Below are 20,556 nucleotides of genomic sequence, written 5' to 3' on the forward strand. Positions count from 1 at the left end.
TTTTTACCCCCATTGTACTCACTGGGGGCACTTTTACAACACGTTCAGCGCACTAAACCAAATCAGAAATCAGTATGCTATCAAGAAGAGAAGAGCATGTAGACCTACGCAATTCACCTGTTTTCGTTTTACTGAAAAACATCAGTTTCCACAAAGATTTATGAGATGCATAAACCTGTAAATCGTTCCTCATAATTTGCTCTCCCACTGTAACTTACATTTGAAAACATTCAGGACCACGTAAACACAGCAAATATGCAAATATTTCCATATACTCGTATACTACTCAAATTGCTCCTTCAAGCATTACGTATAGCATTTAAAAATAGAAAGAAATTCATTGAATATTTTTCGTCTGTATAGTATTGACTGCAAGAAGCCACAAAAAAAAACACATTAAGTGAATGTAGCAAAAAATTAAGCCAGAAATTGGCATGACTCATTGTCACGGTCCACTCTTATTGCTTGTTGCTCAATCAAGTGCTCCGAATAAGAAAACAGACGGTTTTTGGGATATATGTGTATGTGTGTGTGTGTATGCAAGGAGGGGGAAAATCAACATATTTGGCCTCACATTTATGGGTCGCAGCTGCTATGCACTATGCTCAGCCACTTGAACAGCCATGTCGCCAGCCAGCCAAGCACCCATCCATCTAATCGTCAATTCGGCATTCATATGCATACAAACTTACATACATATTTAGGCATTATTAAAAATAATATGCATCCATATGCATGAGCATTCATTTTATTTCTGTAGAGTCGCATGCCCCTATGTATGCGCACATATGCGTATATATGTATGTATATGAGTATTATCGGCGAATGAAAGGCATGACATTGTACATACACACTTTTATTTTCTTTGGCATTCGACGTTATTTTTAAAGTTCTCAATCAAATCTGTATATCTCGCAATTGTATTATTCTTTTTTGGAAGTATAATGGCTTTGAAATATTCGTAATAATGTGTGTTGTTGTTTTGTTTTGTTCGCCAAAAGCTGTGGTCAAAATATCCAAAATAAATTGATGATCAAATGTGTCACATGCAATTAATTTTGCCTTTGAACGTTGATTTATTAGTACCGAAATGTAATTCACTCTTCGTTGCGGTCACGCCCACTTTGTTTTGACTTTTAGTCATTTACTTATTTTATGTACAAATTTGAAAAATTGATTATCATTTTTATTGTTCAGGAATAAGATTATAAAAATGTACTCACTGTTACACATTGAACATTTATCTGATCTGGCGTCCAGGTCGTGGGAACATAAAGGGTAATGAATATGCTGATGAGCTTGCCAGGAAGGGGCTGAATTGGCCTCAGAGAACTCCTACCCGGTCATCGGCACCCCCCTGAAAGTCGTTAAAGGGGAATTGCACAACTTATTTCTGAAGAAAGCGCAGAAAAGATGGAGCTCCACTTATTCATGTGTTATTTCGAAAAGCCTTTGGCCCCAGTACAATATACGGTGGATTCAGAAAGTCCTGGGGACTCCATGCCATTTCCAAACTCGTAGCTGTGTTTAGCAGTCATTGGACGGTCGGCAGATACGCAGAAAAGCCAGGTTTATCATTTAAACCCCATCGTAGAAGCTGTGGGGACATTTCAGAGAAGGAGACTTTTGATATGCTGGGTTTGGCAGCTAGACGGTTAAGGTCACTGGGCGCTCCTTTCTTCAACAGCCTGAGGCAGTGCGCCAACCTAAATCCCATCAATCTTCTCCATTATGTCAACAGCTCCGGCTGGTTGTAGATATCATCCTGTTTGAGGTCTCATAATGGCATCAAAACGGCGCTTTAGTCACTTTAGGCCGGCGGGCCAATTAGATGTCCTAAATTCAGTAGTTTTCGCGAAGCGTTATAGGATGAGAAAAAAAACAATTAGCCAAATGAAGTTTTGGGGATAGTTTAATATATATTTGAACTAAAAAAAAAAATTTGTACAATCTCCAACAATATATTGTAAAAAAAAGTGGTTTTTTAAGGAAAAAAAAACTCTTCTTACCCAGTCGCTTAAAAAAAGTTTTTGGATGTTTTTTTTAGTTCACATAGAAGAGAAAACAATACTGAAGATAACGCACTTTGAATGAAATGGATAGCTCGTTTAGTTTTTTTGCAATCGTGTGCATAAATGAGGTAAAATCGGGAAAATGAAAAGCCGAGAAAACGCGCTTCAAACTACAACAATAAGCGCACGGTTGCTCGACGCCGCACTACGCTCGGCTCTGTAGCTCTGCAAATACTTGGAATTTAACTCTGAAAATTTGTGTCTCATGTTCTTGAATATCTAAGCTATTAATTTCAGGAAAAAAAAAATCGATTTTTTTGACCTTTTAATTGGCCCGCCGGCCTTTATCACCCTTGAATAGGGGTATCTTTGTGAAAAACTCGGAAAAACTTTAAAAATAAAAAATTTTATGTATTCAAATTTGGTTTGGCATTTTTTCATTGTAGTTTTAATCAACGGTAATACATCCCGGTAAGTACGCAAATTTCTAGCCCCCTTAAGAGGTAAAATCATCCCCCAACACCATAAAACTTAAAAACTAATTTTTTTCAAGGACAAGCCTAGAATATTTTAGAAAAATTTCAAAAAAATTAAATATATACTTCTCCTCCATATTTCAGCCCGGTCTTCACTACATCAACTTTATTGAACTTCGATTCGTCAGTAAAAAAAAGAGGTTGTCTGTAAAGTCGGTTTACTGACGATAGTTTAACGTGACAACGTCATAAGAAAATATTGATGGAATGGTTGCAATTTTCAAAACAAAATTTTAATTTTATTTGTTTGATAGATATTTTGTATGGATATAGAGGAGGAGGTAAATGGAATTGCAATGGAATAGGTCAAGTTACATTTACACAAACGTGAAAAATGACGAAACACTTATCAAATTCATGAAAGATATCTTCAATTTCGATTGTGCATCAGACGTTAATAAGTCAACAACACTAAGAGGCACCATCATCGATTTGCCTTTTTCAAGACACTTTACACTCGAAACACTCCCTTTCATTTCCTACTTTTTCTATCATCGTCCTATTCTCAACAAAGAAATGGTTCATTACCATGCACACAGCAAGAAGGCATATGCAAATACAAGTATGTGAATATATATACAAATGCGCATATACATACATATATATGCTCACTCAAGTAGGACAGAGCCAGATGTCGAACGTTGCCGAACGCGGGGGCCGATTGTGCTCTTTGTCGTTCGTTCCGCGCTCTCGCTTGCAGTTCAAGCACATTAGCTTACATTTGCTTGCATACGGAATAGATTCGTATATTTGATATGTCCATATGATTTGTATGCATCTTTACATATAGATTTGTTCTTTTTGAAAATTGCGCGAAATTGTATAAGTATATGCATGTTTATATACATATATTAGTATACAACATATCTTATAAGGTATATGGTAAATATTACCATACATTTTTTCCTTCATATATAATAAAAAAATTAATAATAATAACATTCAAACAACAGGTATTATTAACAAACTTGGTTTTATTTTAAATTCTTCAAGTGAATCAAATTAATAATAATCAATAAGAAGGCATATGCAAATACAAATACGTGAATTTATATATATACATATGCGCATATACATACATATATACGCTCACTTAAGTAGGAGAGAGCAAGATGTCGAACGTTGCCGTTCGTTTGCTTTGTTTGCTTTGTCGTTCGTTCCGCGCTTTCGCTTGCAGTTCATTCAATGCAATGAGCAAGGTAACGACAAATGAGCAAGGTAACGGCCATGAGCAAGGTAACGACATATGAGCAAGGTAACACTAATGAGCAAGGTAACGACACATTTTTTCGTGCGTGCAGCCTGTTAAATCGAATTATAAGACGTTATCACGTCAATAAAACTTTAGACCGGAAATCCATTCCCTTGCCAATATGTGCCCGTGCAAACTCAAGCCGAAGGTGACGGTTTTTTTCTGAAATCAGAAGCTGCTTATGTGGTGTCCTGCTGAAATATACGCTATTTTTAAAGTATCTCTTAATATAGTTCTTGAATGAACACTTTTTCGGGATGTCTGAACGATATGTTGGACCAATTTCGGAGCACTAGTCGGGTTTTGGTCGATTTCCCTTATTTCCTCTTCTGTTCAGCTTCTTTGGGCGGCCGATTCGCTTTTTATTTGTATACGAATTCATAAGATTTATCACATGTGTGTATGTATGTATGTAATAACAACAACGATTTATCACGGATATATAACGGTACTTTACAGCTACTTTTTCAATGCTTGCTTTGCTTGAGTAAACCAAAGCAGATGGATGTATGTAGACTTGTGTATGCCGCTTTTTTGTTCTTTTGTTAATTTTTTGTTATAAAGCAAGTGATATAATTTAATTTTAGGAAATTTATGAATAAATATGAATACCGAAAAACCTGCATCACATTTTTTTCAATTATTGTATACCTTCTGGGTAATATTGGAGGCTTACTGACTTGCTATATGTAGACTTAAGGGAACAGATACCTGGAAAATTTCGAAAAAAAAATTTTTTTTCTTCATAAAATGTTAATATAATCCTTTAAGAATATGTCAAAAAAATTTTAGAACGTAAATTTACGCATTTCTTATATTATAGATCGTCAACCGTGATGACTCTCTCCTTGCCTTCGAGCGCTGGGAGAGGTTGCCAACCTTAGACGCGTTTTTCTCAAAACTATATTTTTCGAATTGGCGTACACGATAACTCGAAAAGTTATTGACCGATTTCCTGAAATTTTGCATACATCTTTTTTATGATATTACTTTCTATGTGAATTTACAATTTCGAAAATCTTTTGAAAAAATAGTTTTTTCGAAGCAAAAATAGTAGGAGAATCCGCCGCAACTGATTTTTTTAAGCATTTTATTCCGCGAATTTTTTCCACCATTTTTGTTTAATTCATATAGAAATTATGACATTAATAAACAAAAAAATTTTTGGTTTTTTGTATTCAGGTCACTGAGTTTTTTTTAGGTGCCACCAAATCTCCTGGTGCTTCTTGGCTCGACCTTTTCAAATTTAAATTTTATAATCCCTCCGGAAAAAATGTAATTCATTATATTGGAAGGGGTGTTCGGAGTTACGACTTGTGACAGAAATTTTTCTTCTGAGTGGTCCAGCTAATATATGTGTGTAAGTATATATTTAGATTATCCCCACTCTTTATGTAAACTTTTCTTAAACCTTTTAAATTAATAATATTTTTCTAATTTATTTTTAGTGTATTGTGATTATTGCCACAAGCCAACGAGTCTCAATAATCTTTTGTACAAACCTTCGCAAATTTTTTCCTGACGTTGTGCAAGAGGAGGGACGAAGTGGAAAAGAGCTTTCAGTGCTAAAACACCGTATCGTTCAAGAAAAAACTTGTATATAAACAATCCTGCACATGCAATGCATTGCCATTATTATCTTAAGTTAAAAAAGCGAGGGGGGTTCATTAAGAACCCGTGTTAGAAGTGAATACACCATTTTTTTTTTAATTTTTTTTCAACATAGTCACGTTTTAGAAATACACACTTCTCCCAACACTATCGTGGTGAAACAAACCCTTCTTTTTCGCCAAACGCGGTCGTGTCTCCTTCTATTTTTTGTGAAAGCGGTCCAATAACTCACTGTAGTATTGTCCAGTGATCGTTCTTAATTTTTTTGGAGCAGACTCACCTGGAGAAATCCATTGTTTTGATTGTTGCTTAGCTTCTAGTGTGTAATGATGAATCATCAACGATGACAGCTCGACGCAAAAATTCCTTCGGATCTCGCTTAAATTGCTTCACACACTGCTTCGAAGTTGACAGCCGCATCCGGCACCAATAAAGATTAAAATAAAAAAAAACAATGTATATTATTTTTATGTATAAATAAACTGTATGCCAATTTTGAAAAAAATATATTAACTATTTTCGTTTCCTTTTTAAAATCTATTATTTTTACAAAACTATAGCTCATTGCCTAACCAAATCCAAATGAACTCCATTTTCAAGTTGTATGCAAAAATTAAAAAAAAATTCAAACTTTTCATCCCTAGTCAACGGTTTTTAATTGTAATTTTTAGAAAGATTTTTGGAAGCCGTGTTATGCAAGGTGGCTCAAAAATAATCATCCTATTCGATTTTTAAATAACTTTTTTAATTAAACAAAAATGATTTTGAGTGATGGATATCTTTAAGTTGACCTTGACGCACTCCATTGCCTGTCGGTTTGTATACTGAAGCTGTGTAGTTCACAAGTGTCAAATATAATTGAAAAAAATGTAAATCACTTCGTAAAGAGTGATAAAAACTGCACCACATAGTAGTTTATTAAATTTTAGTAAAACAAAGCACAAATTTGAAGTTTTTTAAAAATTCCGCTGATTTCTTATAATTTTTCCCACCCCGATGGTGCCGATCATTTTCCCCTTTTAACAAACACATGCAAATTTTTTTTTACTTGAAGGCCACCAGAGAAGAAAAAATTATAAAAAATCAACGGTATTTTTAAGAAACTTCAAACTAAAACTTTATTGTACTAAAATTTATAGACTACAACACTGCGTACCAAATTAAATAAAAATTGAAATAATTGTAAGATTGTAAAATTTTGACTAAACGTTTGTGCAATTTTTCTAAAAATCTATAACTATAACTTGAATACTCGTATATTAAAAACCATTGACTTACGTTTGGAAATCATAAAATCGCAATGAAAGCATCAACTTCAGAAATATTTTTGGGCAAATATGTACAGAATTCTCCGCCATACTTTTAGCCTCATTAAATTAATGCGCTTACTAATAAAATATTCGCAAATGTTTTATGTTTAAAAATAGGAGCAACAGTTGGTTTGGGATCTATCATATACGATATTCAATTACAAAATTGCGGTCAATAGGTCAACACGAATTTGCGCTTCAAATTAATTGGCAGCTGGATTTGGAATATTTTTAGCATACATCTGCATTAGTTTGCATGCAAATAAGGTGTGTTTCATATTTGTAACGCACCTCCATCTAACGGAAAAATATATATGTACCTAATAAATTCATATGGCTTTTGAGCAAAATAGTTCATATGGCTTTTGACCAAAAGTTCTGTCATGTATCTTTTTCACCTGCAACAGTTTTTTAGGCTCCACTTGAATCTCATTATCCTGTTTCCAAAAAGTATATTTTCTCTAAAAAATTGAAACAAAAAACCGACACTTTATGAAACTGTTAAAAACATTAAAATTATATATCACCTTAAAACCTTCTTTCTTATTTAACCTTCCGAAATGACAAAGATTAAAAAAATGTTCCCAAAAATGTTTAACAAAAAAATAATAAAAATTATTTATTTTAAGTGTATAAAAAGAAAACAATATATATATAAATATATAAATAAATATATATTTAACCTTCCAAAATGGCAAAAACTATTTTTCCCCCAAAAATGTTCAACAAAAAAAATTATAAAAATTAAGTTTTTTAAGTGCAAATAAAAGAAAAGAAAATTTTTTTCAAAGAACTGAAGATATTTCACTTTAAAAAGTATATGCCAAACAATGTTCAACATTGAATAAACCTCAAAATTATATTTTTTTCAAAATTTTTCAGTTTCCTTGTTATTGCACTACACAAATAAGCCAATTTTTAGAAATATCGACGACAGAGTCCAAATACTTGGATCACTTGGCTGGAATCGCTCATTAGTGAAACTGCCTCGTAACGACGGAAAAGCCCATGCAATTTTAGTTAGAAGATTTAGCATAAGGGATTACACGAGTTAAGAGATCGGAAAAGTGAATTTTCGAGGCCAAATCGAATTAATGAAATTATATGGAAAGGAAATTAAGAGAGACTTATTTGTATTAACGTAAGAATTTACTTGCATATTTTTTAACTTTACCCGTCCTTTAATATTTCTTTGGATTTTAAAATAATGATTTTTTTCAAACTGCTTTAGGTGATCTCCGAGAAATCTTAAAAAAATCGGTTTATAGTGAGTTGGATCACTAAAAACCCAGAAATTGAAAAAGTTTCGTTTAAGGTAAAATCTATTGCTTAAATAATGGGATACGTGAACTATTGATTTTTTCATACAATTCACCCATACGAGAAGGCTTCTATAACCCTACGTATTTACAAACATTTTATTTCTTTATACCTACGACGCATCAGAATTTTTTGTAATAAATATATCTTAAATGCATCAGAAAATTTTTCATCATTTCACCAAAATTGCAAGTTTATAAAAAAAAAGGTGTAAAAAATTTAAATATTTTTGTGGGACTATAATTTTTGTAATATTTTATTTTATCGGCGTGTTACGGCGGCTTTCGTAGACGAATGCGTTAGTGCTTGACCACTATTCGGAATTCAGAGAAAACTCAGGTTCGAATCTCGGTGAAACACCAAGAAAATTTTTTTCTAATAGCTATCGCCCCTCGGCAGGCAATAGCAAACCTCCGAGTGTATTTCTGCCATGAAAAAGCTACTCATAAAAAAGTATCTGCCGTTCGGAGTCGGCTTACAACTATAGGTTCCTCCATTTGTGGAACAACATCAAGCCGCACGCAAATCGGCTGTTCTATTACAAAGATGTGAACTGTTTTTGTTACTGTACGATATTTTCAACAAAATTTTCTCACTTCCCAGGTTCCTTTTGAACAGTTGAGTCCCGACTAATCTTAATCAGATATTGAAAGCAACTATCGAATAAAAAAACAACATTATCCTGAGAGTAATCATCCAGCTCTCGTCTAACCTTCTAAAGCCTCTTATGTAGAAGTAAGTTCACTCAAAGGCTTTTACAATTTTTTTCAATTGCGACACTTTTATGTCAAATTATATGTCGGCTGATGAGGCGTCCTCTGACCTTTCATCTGTGATATCTTCATTTCTAAATTTTGGCAATTTGCTCATCTCACCCGATGACATTTACAAGGCGATGCTTTCTCTCAAACCTTCGTCACATACGGATGCTGACGGTCTTTCAGCTATCTTGTTTAAGAATTGCCCAGCGTTGGCAATTCCTCTTGAGATTATATTGAACAAATCTTTATCTTCGAGCACCTTCTTTGACAAATGGAAATTTACAATCATCACACCTTTTTTTAAAAGTGGAAAGAAATTATGTTCAAAATTATAGGCCGATTTCCAAGTTATTAATCATCTCTAAGCTTTTTGGATGCATTGAAAAGGACAAATTTTATTTTGCGCTTAAGTCTTTAATTAACCCACATCAACATGGTTTTGCAACTGGCAGCTTTACAGCTACTAATCTTGCTATTTCTAGTGAGCTCATTTTTTTATTTATATAAAATTAACTTTCAACATAAATCTTCTAGCTGTTTTTTTTTAGGAGTAATAGCAGCTAGCTCTCAAACTTGCCAAGGTGTACCTGATAAAATCATCAATGTGGTAAAAGAACTGTACACAGATGCCAGCTGTCGAGGGAGACATGAAAACAGCTTGAGCAGCAGTATCCAAGTGCACACAGGAGTAAGGTAAGGTGCTGTCTACGCTCTTGTTTAGCCCAGTGCTGGACTTAATAATGCAACAAGTTTCCGCTGAGAAAAGAGACATTTGTGATGCTTGGGCGGCAGTCTTGTAGTCCCTGACTATGCCGACGATATTTGTCTGCTCTCACATTAACAGTCACATATACAGTTCAAGTCGTCCCCAGGCAGGTCCTAAAATTAACATCGCCAAACCAAAGAAGATGTGCATCAATACCACAGGAGCTCCATCTTTCCAAATGCGTGATACTAACATCGAAAAAATAGAAGAATTTTGATATGTCGGGAGTGTAATCAATAAAGACGGTGGTCGGCAGCTGATATACGTGGCCGAATATCGAAAGGCCGTGTAGTGTTTGCTATTTGCTGTGAAGGTCATCACATATGTATACCTAGGCGCACAAAACTAAGAATATTCGAGCCCAATGCCAAGTCGAGGTTTCTCATACGGATGCGAGACTTGGAAGACATTTATGCGTGACATACATGACGTTAAGGCTTTTATTAACCGCAGCTGATGCTTTCCATTTCAATTCAACCGGGCTATTCGGGTCATGTTCTTCGATTTCGATGTAACTCAAATATGTTGCTCTCTGGTCAAAATAATGCGATACGTATTTTTTTGTTCGCCCGAAAATTTTTTTTTTTCAAGATTTATCGGCAATTTTGTTCTTCGGCTCAAAATCGATTTTTTTTTTCATTATATAAGAATTTTTTTTTTTTAATCCTCATAACTTAGTCAAAAATGAACCGATTTTAATGATTCTGGGTTCAAAATGATCGTCATTACTTACACGAACGACTTCATGCAGAAACAATTGCAAAAAAGTAATTGAAATTTTTTTATTTTGCAAAAAACAAAAAGTGTGAAACAGGTTTTTTACTCAAAAATTCATTACTCAAAAACAACTCATTTTAGCTACTGGGCATTCAGCTTAATTGAAGTTTGAGGTGTCCTCTTGATTTGGAAAAAGTTATAAAAAAAAAAACAAATACACTTTCTGAAATATTGAACTTCGAATTTTTGCTAAATAAAAAATGTTTAACTACTTTTTTGCAATTGTTTCTACATGAAGTCATTCGTGTAAGTAATGACGATCATTTTGAACCCAGAATTATTAAAATCGGTTCATTTTTGACTAGGATATGAGCATTTAAAAAAACAATTCTTATATAATTAAGAAAAATCGATTGCCGAAAAACAAAATTGCCGATAACTCTTGAAAAAAATTTTTTTCGGGCGAACAAAAAAATACGTGTCTCATTATTTTAACCAGAGAGCAACATATTTGAGTTACATCGAAATCGAAAAACATGACCCGAATAGCACGGTTGAATTGAAATGGAAAGCATCAGCTTTCATAGGATCATGCGCATTTTTTGGCCTAAGACTGTCAGCAACGACAATCTCTGGGCTATGACAAAACCAATACCTGTTCATCTAGAAATTCGGCGTCGGAAGTGGAAATGGATTGGTCATAATTTACGGAAACCCAATGGAGACATCTCCAAAGCAGCTTTAGACTGGATCCCACAAGGAAGTCGCAGATGCGGCAGATCAACGAACACGTGGAGGCGACTAGTCGAAGAAAAAGCGCAACAAATAGGCCGCACTTGGTGGCAAGTAGAGTTCCTAGGTTTAAAGAAATCTGATTTTAAATTGTTTATTAAAGACCTATGTTTCATTTAGAAATGACGGCGATCAAATCTCTTACTCATCAGCACGTCTGCTCAAAATTGATTGCAAAATTCCTAACCAATAGAGAAGATTAAAATAACACCATACAAATATTTCAATACATCACGTCCTTCTTTGTTTTTTCTTTTGCGAGCTTAATATAAATATTTTGCACATAAGGCGCTAACGGTAATAATAATTTGGTTGCCCACCTAAGCAGTTTATTTTGCTCGCTAATGAACTGTGGTTCGCTAATGAATTTTATATGTTGTATTGTAAATGTTAATGTTCTGGCTGTCAATGCCATTGGGGCTGACTAATGATGCTGCATGGCTGTTTTGCCACATGTGGAGTACGCTAACCGCAGTGTAAACAAATATGTATAATAAATTGTTGCTAGCTGGACCGCGTTGCCCAGTGATTTTTAAAAAAAAAATTATTGTTGTTGTTTTTTTTTTTTAATTTTAAGGCGATTACAAAGTATTGCACCAGAAATTTAGATTTTTCAAGGAGCCTATGATTTCATTTAATATATAGAAGTAGTCTAATTAAGGTCATGAAGGTCTGAAGAGTCTCAACATTTAATAATATGCCATTGAAGCTGCTTACAAATTAAATTCAAATTATAAGTATGGCAATTGCTTTAAAGTATTCAAAATATTGTATGAAAGGCTTCTTTACATTCGGACGAAATATAACAGAAACCGCTTGGGGGCATAACACTAACATTTACTTAACATATTATAATAACATTTGCTTATATGTGTGTATACTAAACATACACTTATGTTAACTTTTTTAATTTTTTTATTTTCATTTTGCTTTTGAAGGTTAAACAAAACTATGCAAACAGTTGAAAGGCGGTTGGCAGCAAAAGCGTCCTTGCCGCAGACACACATCTGTTTAGAGTTCAAATTAAGTATCTGCTAAAGGCCGCACATGTGAGTACTTAGGATGATTAAATAAAATGTGTGGATATACCAATATGAGGACTATTAGCCAAAATACATTGAATGTCATCAACAAATATTTTTATCACATATTTACAAATAACATACTAACACAATATTAAGGGTGGTCAAATTGTAGGTAATTTTTCCAATATGGCTTTTTTGACAGATCACGCGTAACTACGGTCAAACTAAATACATACTTTTTTTCAGTACATGTATATCGTATTTCATCGTAGAAAGACGTACGCCTTAACAACGTTTCTAAATCCTACAATTGTATTACCAAAATCGATGCTCTGTGAAAAGTGTTCATCGTGAGTCCAGGCCAACTTATGGAGTTCAGCGTCAGGACCCAATTTTGGCAAATTGGAGGAATTACAGGCGCATATTTCTTCAAAGACGAGGTTGGCGCCAATGTAACAATGCATGGCGAACGCTATCGGGCCATGATAAACGACTTTTTGATGGCATGATCTCCATAAGATTTGGTTCCAACAAGACGGCGCTACCTGGAATGCAACTGCCCAAACATGAGGTTTGCTGTGTCGTCGTTTTGATGAGCAATTTTTCTCTCGTCTATGACAACTAATGGATTGGCCACCATTATCGTGTGATATCACACCTTTGGACTTTTATTTGAGTAGTGGTACGTAAAGTCTAAAAGCTTTGTGGGTCAACCAGCTTCGATTGAGGCATTGGAACCCAACATTACTAAAGTTATTCAAAAGATACCGACTGAAGTCCTCTAGCGAGTCATACAAAATTGGTGGATGGCCGAGTTACGGCGATTTTCTTTAAAAGGGATTGTTTTTAAAAAAATTATGCTTTGAATGGTTTTACACAAAAAAAAAAATAAAGATTGCCAATTAATTTGAATTTTCGTTGTTTTATTTCAATCTAAAATCCGATACTTCTCCGATGGATTCTTAGTCAATAAAAAAGTGAGTGTAGCGTAGTACACATAACAGAATTGAAACTTTCAAGGCAGACAAAGAAAGAGGGAGAGACCCGAGAGAGAATGAGAGAGAGAGAGAAAGAGGGAGAAGGAAAGAATATTTATCTAAATAAATTCACAACATTTGCAGAGAATACATATAGACAAAATTTACAAAAACAGAGAAGGGTCGACCGAGCGTTTATCACCCGCACAAACCCAGCGATTCCAAGGCCGCAGCAACGGCACAAATTATCGCAACGCAATACCAATAAATTCGACGCCGGAATGGATAGCACTTTATAGTACGCACAAGCACTAGCCAGGAAACGGAATTAAGCGTCAAAAAGTAGGCACAAAAAAAAACGCCAAAAAAATTGGGACCAAAAAACGCCCAAACAGCAGACACCAAAATATAACGCCAAAAAGTAGACACCAAAAATATTATATATTTCCTACAAGTGTGCACCAACAAACAAGAGCCAAAAAGTAGGCAAAGTCTCACTAGAAATTTGCAGCTACAGGAAAAAATTCAGGAAAAATAGCCTAAAGCGTATCTAAGATATAATGTAAGGTATAGCTCTCTCTCTCCTTTTCCTCTACGTCATATCTTTTTTCTCTATCGAGGAATGAAAATGCCCAAAACGTTGCATGGCCTTGAAATTTTACTCTCCATTCTTGCTCGTCAATCGACGCCTAAGAAGTTTTACTTCAAAAAAACTATGAAAACCCCCAATCAATGAAATATAGTCTGTGGTAAAATTTTTACTTTGTTGTTGTATACAAGAAAGTATATCTATGCCACTGCCTCATAAATAAAAACAGGGCGTTGTCAACTACAAAAAATCAAATTTTGTTTTGGGCATGTAAAAACGACCCCTAATACATATTTTTGTGACCAAAATATTTAATTAAATGTTTGCAATTTGTTAAAAGGAGAAATGTGGGTTTTTTAAATGCAAATCGGTCTGGGACTGAGTAATAGGGAATAGGTAGGTAGGTAGGTTTGGCAGCCGCATCGCACATAGAGACAACGATGCCACTTAGACCACGGAATGGGTCCGTTGTGAGCCGCGGGGGCTGGGCTACATTTCCCCTTCCATATTGAACCATCCTGAGCTTTTGACAAAGCGTAAAAGGTTGTTGATACCTAAAGTGTATAGATTATCTATGTTCGTTAAGAAGTAGGATTTTAAAAATCGGTTTCTGCTTCTGGATAGAGCCGGGCATGTGCAAAAAAGGTGTTGAATTGTTTCCAATTCCTCCTCATTTCTGCAGCTTCGACAGAAATCATGCGTGTATACGCCTAATCTCCTTGCATGATTTCCAATGTCCTGTGAGGGCCCCTACTAAGGTCCTGATTTGAAGTCTACTCAGTCTTATAATACACTTGGACAGACGTAGATTAAGCCTTGGCCATGTTTGCCTAGCAATTTCGCAGGTGTTAGCGCTAATCCATCTCTGATTTGCAGAGTTGATTAGTGCGTCCTTAATGAGAAGCTTACAAGTTGCGAGAGGTATCTCCATAAAATTACTTATGTCTGGCAAACAGGTACCTTCTCTTGCAAGTTGGTCTGCCCTACAGTTCCCTGGTATATCTCTGTGGCCTGGGACCCAGCATAATATTATACGATATTGTTTGGCCATCTCATTTAGAGATTGGCCACAACGTAAGACACTCCTTGATGTTGTTTGGAATGCATCCAGGGCTCGTAGGGCAGCTTGGCTGTCTGATAGAATGCAGATATCCGTTGATGATATTCTGTTTATCTTTAACCATTTTAAGGCTTCATGAATAGCGTTTATTTCCGCTTGAAAAACGCTACAGTGATCCGGTAATTTAAAGGATTCACTAATAGAAAGCTCTTCGCAAAATAACCCTGATCCTACACCGGTGTCCATTTTGGATCCGTCCGTGTAGATCTTAACGGGTGTGTTGGGTGTTGGATCTTCTTCAAGCCATTCCAGTCTAGAAGGGATTTTCATTAGGAAATTCCTTTCGAAGCAAAGAATGGGAGGGTGATAATCACAGTCACCGGGTATATCCGTGTAGGAGTCTAAAATGGTTGAATGTCCATGTGTGACAGTTCTCCATTGTGAGCTCGCTTTGAGCCTTAAAGCGGCGCAGGCCGCTGAGTATTTGCAGAAGAGATCTAGGGGTGGCAGATGTAGCATGATGTCCAAAGCCATGGATGGCGTGGTTTTCATGGCGCCACATATTGCTAGTTCCGCTGATCTCTGCACCTTATGCAATAAATTAGAATAGGTTTTTTTCTGCATAGCACACCACCAAACAACATTTCCATATAGAAGAATGGGTCTGACGACAGCAGTGTAGAGCCAATGAGCAACCTTAGGTTTAATTCCCCTTTCTAAGGTGTTTGACTTCCAAGTCAGTTTCCTATCTATGTTTAGTCCCAAGTACTTGGTTCTGTGTTTCCTAGTGAACAATATGAGTTGTGTTTTGTCTGGGTTGACTCCTAGACCACACTTTCCTGCCCACCTAGAAAGTATATCTAGAGCATTTTGTATTAGGTCTCTTAATGTAGATACAAATTTACCAGAGACAGCAATAACAACATCGTCGGCGTAAGCTATCACCTTACAGCCCACCGATTCCAGTATTAACAGAAGTTTATTTACAACTGCGTTCCATAAAAACGGTGAGAGGACTCCACCTTGCGGTGTACCTCTACTTACCGATCTCCTGAGCACCGATTCTCCTAGTTCCGCTTCAATGATTCTGCTATTTAGCATTTTGCCAATGAAGCCTACCAAGCCCGGTTCTACCCTAAGATCAGTGAGTGCTGCAGTAATTGCCCCCCCTTCATCATTGTTAAAGGCCCCTTCAATATCAAGGAAAGCGGCTAAAGTAAATTCCTGTTTGTGCAGTGAACTCTCTGCCGTGTAAATAAGGTTATGTAGAGCTGTCTCTACCGATTTCCCTTTCGTGTAGGCATGTTGTGACGTAGAGATAAGATTTCTATCTATAGTTAGGCTTAAGTGAAATTCTATCAACCTCTCCAAAGTTTTCAATAGGAAGGAGGAGAGAGATATCGGTCTTAAGTCTTTTGGATGGGTATGTGAGTTTCTACCAGCTTTTGGAATGAAAACAATTTTGACTTGTCTCCACTTCAGAGGTATATGACCGTAGAGAAAGCAACCTTTGAAAATTGCTAGTAGTCCGTGTGCTAGATATCCGGCGGCCTTTTGCAGTTCCACCGGGTAAATGCCATCTGGGCCCGGTGATTTAAAAGGTTTGAAACTTTCAATCGCCCATAAGAGCCGATCCTCAGAAATAGCATCTATTCTGACTTCACGACATTGTGCTGTATCTTCCATGTCATGCCCAGTAATGTCTGAGCAGCCTGGAAAATGAGTGTCGAGTAAAAGTTCTAGAGACTCTTTACTGGTTGTAGTGAAAGTACCATCACTTTTCTGTAGCAGTTCCCAATTTTGAGGGCTTCCCGCTAAAATCTTACGAAGTCTGGAGGCCTCAGTTGCCCCCTCAACCTCTTCACAAAAGGATTTCCAAGATTGCCTTTGGGCAATTCTGATTTCCTTCTTGTAGATTCTCAGAGCATCTTTATAGCCTTTCCAATCTTCATCGAGACGTGTTTTCTTTGCCTCATTAAAAGCGCTTCTGCTTGTTTTTTGAAGCTCGCTTAGCTCAACCGTCCACCACTTAGGCTTGGGTTTACCCCTCAGTCTTCTTATGGGACAGGCTACCGCCAAGGCAGCATTCATGTTGTAGGTAATCTTGTCAACCAAATTTTCTAGTCCTTCTATGCTTTGTGGCACCGCTGATGAACATGTTCCTAGGGTAGCCCCGATACAATATATATACCTTTCCCAGTCTGTTTTCCTGATATTTCTACCAGGCTTAGGTTTCGGTAGATTTTTGCTAACCTCAAACGAGATATATCTATGATCAGAAAAGGAATGTTCTTCCAAAACTTTCCAGTTCCTAATTCTGTTAATAACGGAGTCAAAAGCAAAAGTAGCGTCTAACACTTCCTGTCTATTACTAATGACAAAAGTAGGTTTATTACCTTTATTGCAAATCTGTAGTTTAGTACCTATCAGATAGTCAAAGAGACACTCACCTCTAGCGTTAGTATCAGTGCTGCCCCATATCTCGTGATGCGCATTTACATCCGCACCAATGATTAGCTTTGCGCCAAGCTTCTGCGCCTGCGCTACCAGATCTTTGAATATTGATCTCGGTAGCTCCTCGTGGTCATGTGCGAGGTAACAGGAAGATAGCCACATCCGTTCATTTCCCGACTCCAGGCTAATGGTCAATTGATCGGTGTCGCTGTAATTAGAGAGCATGAAAGCATTTATCCCTTTTCTTATTAGTACGCACGCTCTAGGGTTACCTTTGTTGCGAGCATACATCAGCTTATATTTTTGAGTCCTTAGTCCGCACACAAGTCCATGTGTTACCCATGGTTCTTGAATCAGGACAATATGATGTCCACCTTTGGCCAGGTGGATTATGAGGTTGGCGGACGCAACCTTTGAGTGGTGAAGGTTAATCTGAAGAACCCGTAACATCATGGTTACTGGGCTTCCTCTCCACCACCGTTTTGTTGGGCTCATCTGAATCTGACGCCAGTAGCTCTTCCTCATCAGTGAGAGTAGTATCAAGTACTCTATCTAACAAGGAAGAGATACTGCCGTCAGCAGATGCCTTCCGTAGCGCTGTAGCAGTGTTAGGACCGGAGCCAGATTCCGCCATGGGGCCTATCTCAGCTCCAACCGGGTCCTTTAAGTTAGGTGCCTTGTCCTTATTGTAGACCCTCAGAGTTATGGACGAAAACCCATAGCTAACTACACCGTCAGATCGCGCCAGTGCGTCCACCGAGTCCTTGCAGACTACGAAAGTAGCGCTTCGGTACTCGCCCTTGGGATCGTCCAGCTTTGTGACCTTCCAAGACGATGTAGGAAGCTCTGGATTGCATACCCGAAGCATTTCAAGGATTCGTTGAGGGTCTGATGGCTCCGCTGGTAACCAGGCCCTAGCTCTTGGTAAACTAAGGATATCATCCCTTGAAATTACCTCGAATTTAGACCCAGGCCATACTTCGCCAATCCTTGAGATGGCTATTTTGTATAGATCAGTGGATCTCTGATCGGCACAGGCGATTAGCTTCACATGACTCTGATGCCATCCACTATCGCGACAGAAAGGAGCTGGACCAGGATTCTCCTTCAGAATTTGGAAGAAGACGCTTGAGAGCCTGGCTTCCACTTTCTTCCAATTGTCAGGCGAAATAGTGCCGTCAGGGTTGCTTTTATCAACCACCGCCCATAGCTGTTGGCCTTTGACAGCTTCGCTGTACGTAGCTGGAGAAGTCTTGTTGATTCGGGGCTTCTTCAACGTGCTGGGGTTGCTGGGTGGGTCGTCCGACAACTGACGTTTTGGGTTCGGTTCAGAACCCCGAGGGGACTCCTCCGTTACCCTTGTCGCCCAGCTAAATGAGTGCTTCTGTTTAACAGACCACTCCCCCTCTGGAATCGTTTTCAGGCGCTCCAGTAGCCTGAAGGCAGCACGTCTCTCCTTGTAGCCATGCCGTGCAGGCTCTGCTACTGCGGAGGTATCAGTCTCAGACTCAGCTTTGCCACCTTTACCAGGGCTAGTCCCGGTATTGGTGGTAGAGGAAATTGACTTCTTGGCCGTAGTTTTGTTGCGAGTACCGCCACTTCTGCTGTTGCCAGGTTTGTCCTCAGCACCAGCTTCCGCCGTACGAACTGGGCTAGCCGTGAAGGGCTTCGATGTACTGACACTTCCACTAGGTTTAGTTATCCCAGCTTCCGTCGTACTAAAAGAAACCTGGTTTGATCCAGATTTGGAGGTGGAAACTATAGCTTCCTTTGCATTTAGGGACTGCTTGTCCATTGAGGTTTTTTGATTGAAAGACTCCATCTGTTTCTTACGATCACCGTCCACCGTGGCAGACATGGTGATCTTATAAAAAGGAAGGGGAAACATGATGGTCGACCGTGGCAGCGCCCCATACCACGGCAAGGTCATGGTTATACCCCGAGGTGACCCGGTATCGAGGTAGCTCCGTAGAAATACAGTCGGACAGAAAACCCCCTGACTGCAAACCACCCAAAAGGCACGGGTCGCATGACACCTTGGGTTAGGGGGGGTGAGGAGAGGAGATGATGGGATGATGAGGGTTAAGGATTAACAGGTGCGTCGGTACGGTGATCTTCATATGGTGATTGGATGACCACCAATTTTGCCATGAGGCGGGTGGATGGCTAGCCAATCCTCATATGGAGCTTCCCTCTTAGTTCGTGTTAGGTTGGTCCCCATGATACGGGGGTCAAACCAACACTTAAGCCTCATCCCCGCGACAAGGAGACCAACATGATGAGGTAATAGGGAATAAATGCAGACATTTTTCTGTTTTCACTGGACATTGAACTGGCTCAAAAACTAAAAACAAGTAGATCTTTTGAATATTTGTGTATAGTTTAATAAAAAAGAAATAGAACGTTTAAGGAGAAATATATATTTTATCGAATTCCTCAGCTATTGATTTCAAATCGCCACAATTTTATTTTAAATTGTTGCCAAATGGAATGAAAACAGAAGATGCAATAACATTATCTTCCTCTATGTGGCCTGTAAGAAATTTTCTACATTATAACAAGTAAATAAATAAATTAAACTAAAACCTTAAAGAAGAAGGAAATTTAGAGCAATTAAGCTAAAATTTAATGCAGATGGGTACCACGAGTACTTTCTACCTGAGTTCGCAGATAACATTTAACTGATTGAAGCATTAACATAACATAATGTGAAATGCAGCAGGCTCTGTTGTTAACAGATTTGGGAGAAATGTAAATCTTATTTTGCTAATATGCTTGTATGGTAAGTGTCTACATATAAACTATGTATCAAGACATAGAAACCTGTACGCCTGATTTGCCCAACCTAACAAACACTTGGCCAAAAGTGGGAATCCAAGATAATGTCACCGCCTGTTTGGAAGTATTCTCAGATGTAAAACAGGGAGATGCGCTTGCATCCCTGTTTTTCAACCTAGTGTTGCACGCTGTTATAGCTGATATAGATCCCAGAAGCACAATTTTTTGCAAATCTACACAAAGTTGTGCCTACGCAGGTGACATTTCAATTATAGCCAGAAAGAAACAGGTTCTGCAGAAAACATTTATGCGTCTAGAATCATCTGCATCAATGAAAAATCCAAATATACTCGTGAGGAAGTTTCAGCTCGCCACGCAACTCATCACTTACACATCGGCAGATACAGCTTTGAAATAGTCAATGAATTTAGGTACCTTGGAGTTGTGCTGAACAGAAAGATACATCTATTTTCATACAAGACACGATACAAGCTGCAAATAAGTCTTACTTCGCGCATATACAAAACTGATGCAGTCGAGACTGCTTTCTAGAAACTAGAAAATACGAATTTAAGAAACTGTCAGAAGACCCACAC

General features: G+C 37.5%; 1 protein-coding gene across 1 annotated transcript; it reads right to left on the bottom strand.

Annotated features, from left to right (window-relative positions):
- Positions 1–17,301: 17,301 nt before the first annotated feature.
- LOC128863211 (uncharacterized) lies at positions 17,302–19,112 on the bottom strand. The gene is made up of 2 exons (XM_054102292.1): positions 17,455–19,112; positions 17,302–17,390 (listed from the first exon to the last, which is right to left on the bottom strand). Exon 1 carries the CDS (start codon positions 19,110–19,112, stop codon positions 17,610–17,612), a length of 1,503 nt encoding a protein of 500 aa, XP_053958267.1. The 3' UTR covers positions 17,302–17,390; positions 17,455–17,609.
- Positions 19,113–20,556: the final 1,444 nt, after the last annotated feature.

This window comes from Anastrepha ludens, chromosome 2 (assembly GCF_028408465.1).
Source record: "Anastrepha ludens isolate Willacy chromosome 2, idAnaLude1.1, whole genome shotgun sequence".
In the NCBI taxonomy this organism is placed as follows: domain Eukaryota; kingdom Metazoa; phylum Arthropoda; class Insecta; order Diptera; family Tephritidae; genus Anastrepha; species Anastrepha ludens.

Coding starts and splice junctions, on each gene's coding strand:
- LOC128863211 (XM_054102292.1), bottom strand. CDS start 19,112: ATGACCTTGCCGTGGTATGGGGCGCTGCCACGGTCGACCATCATGTTT.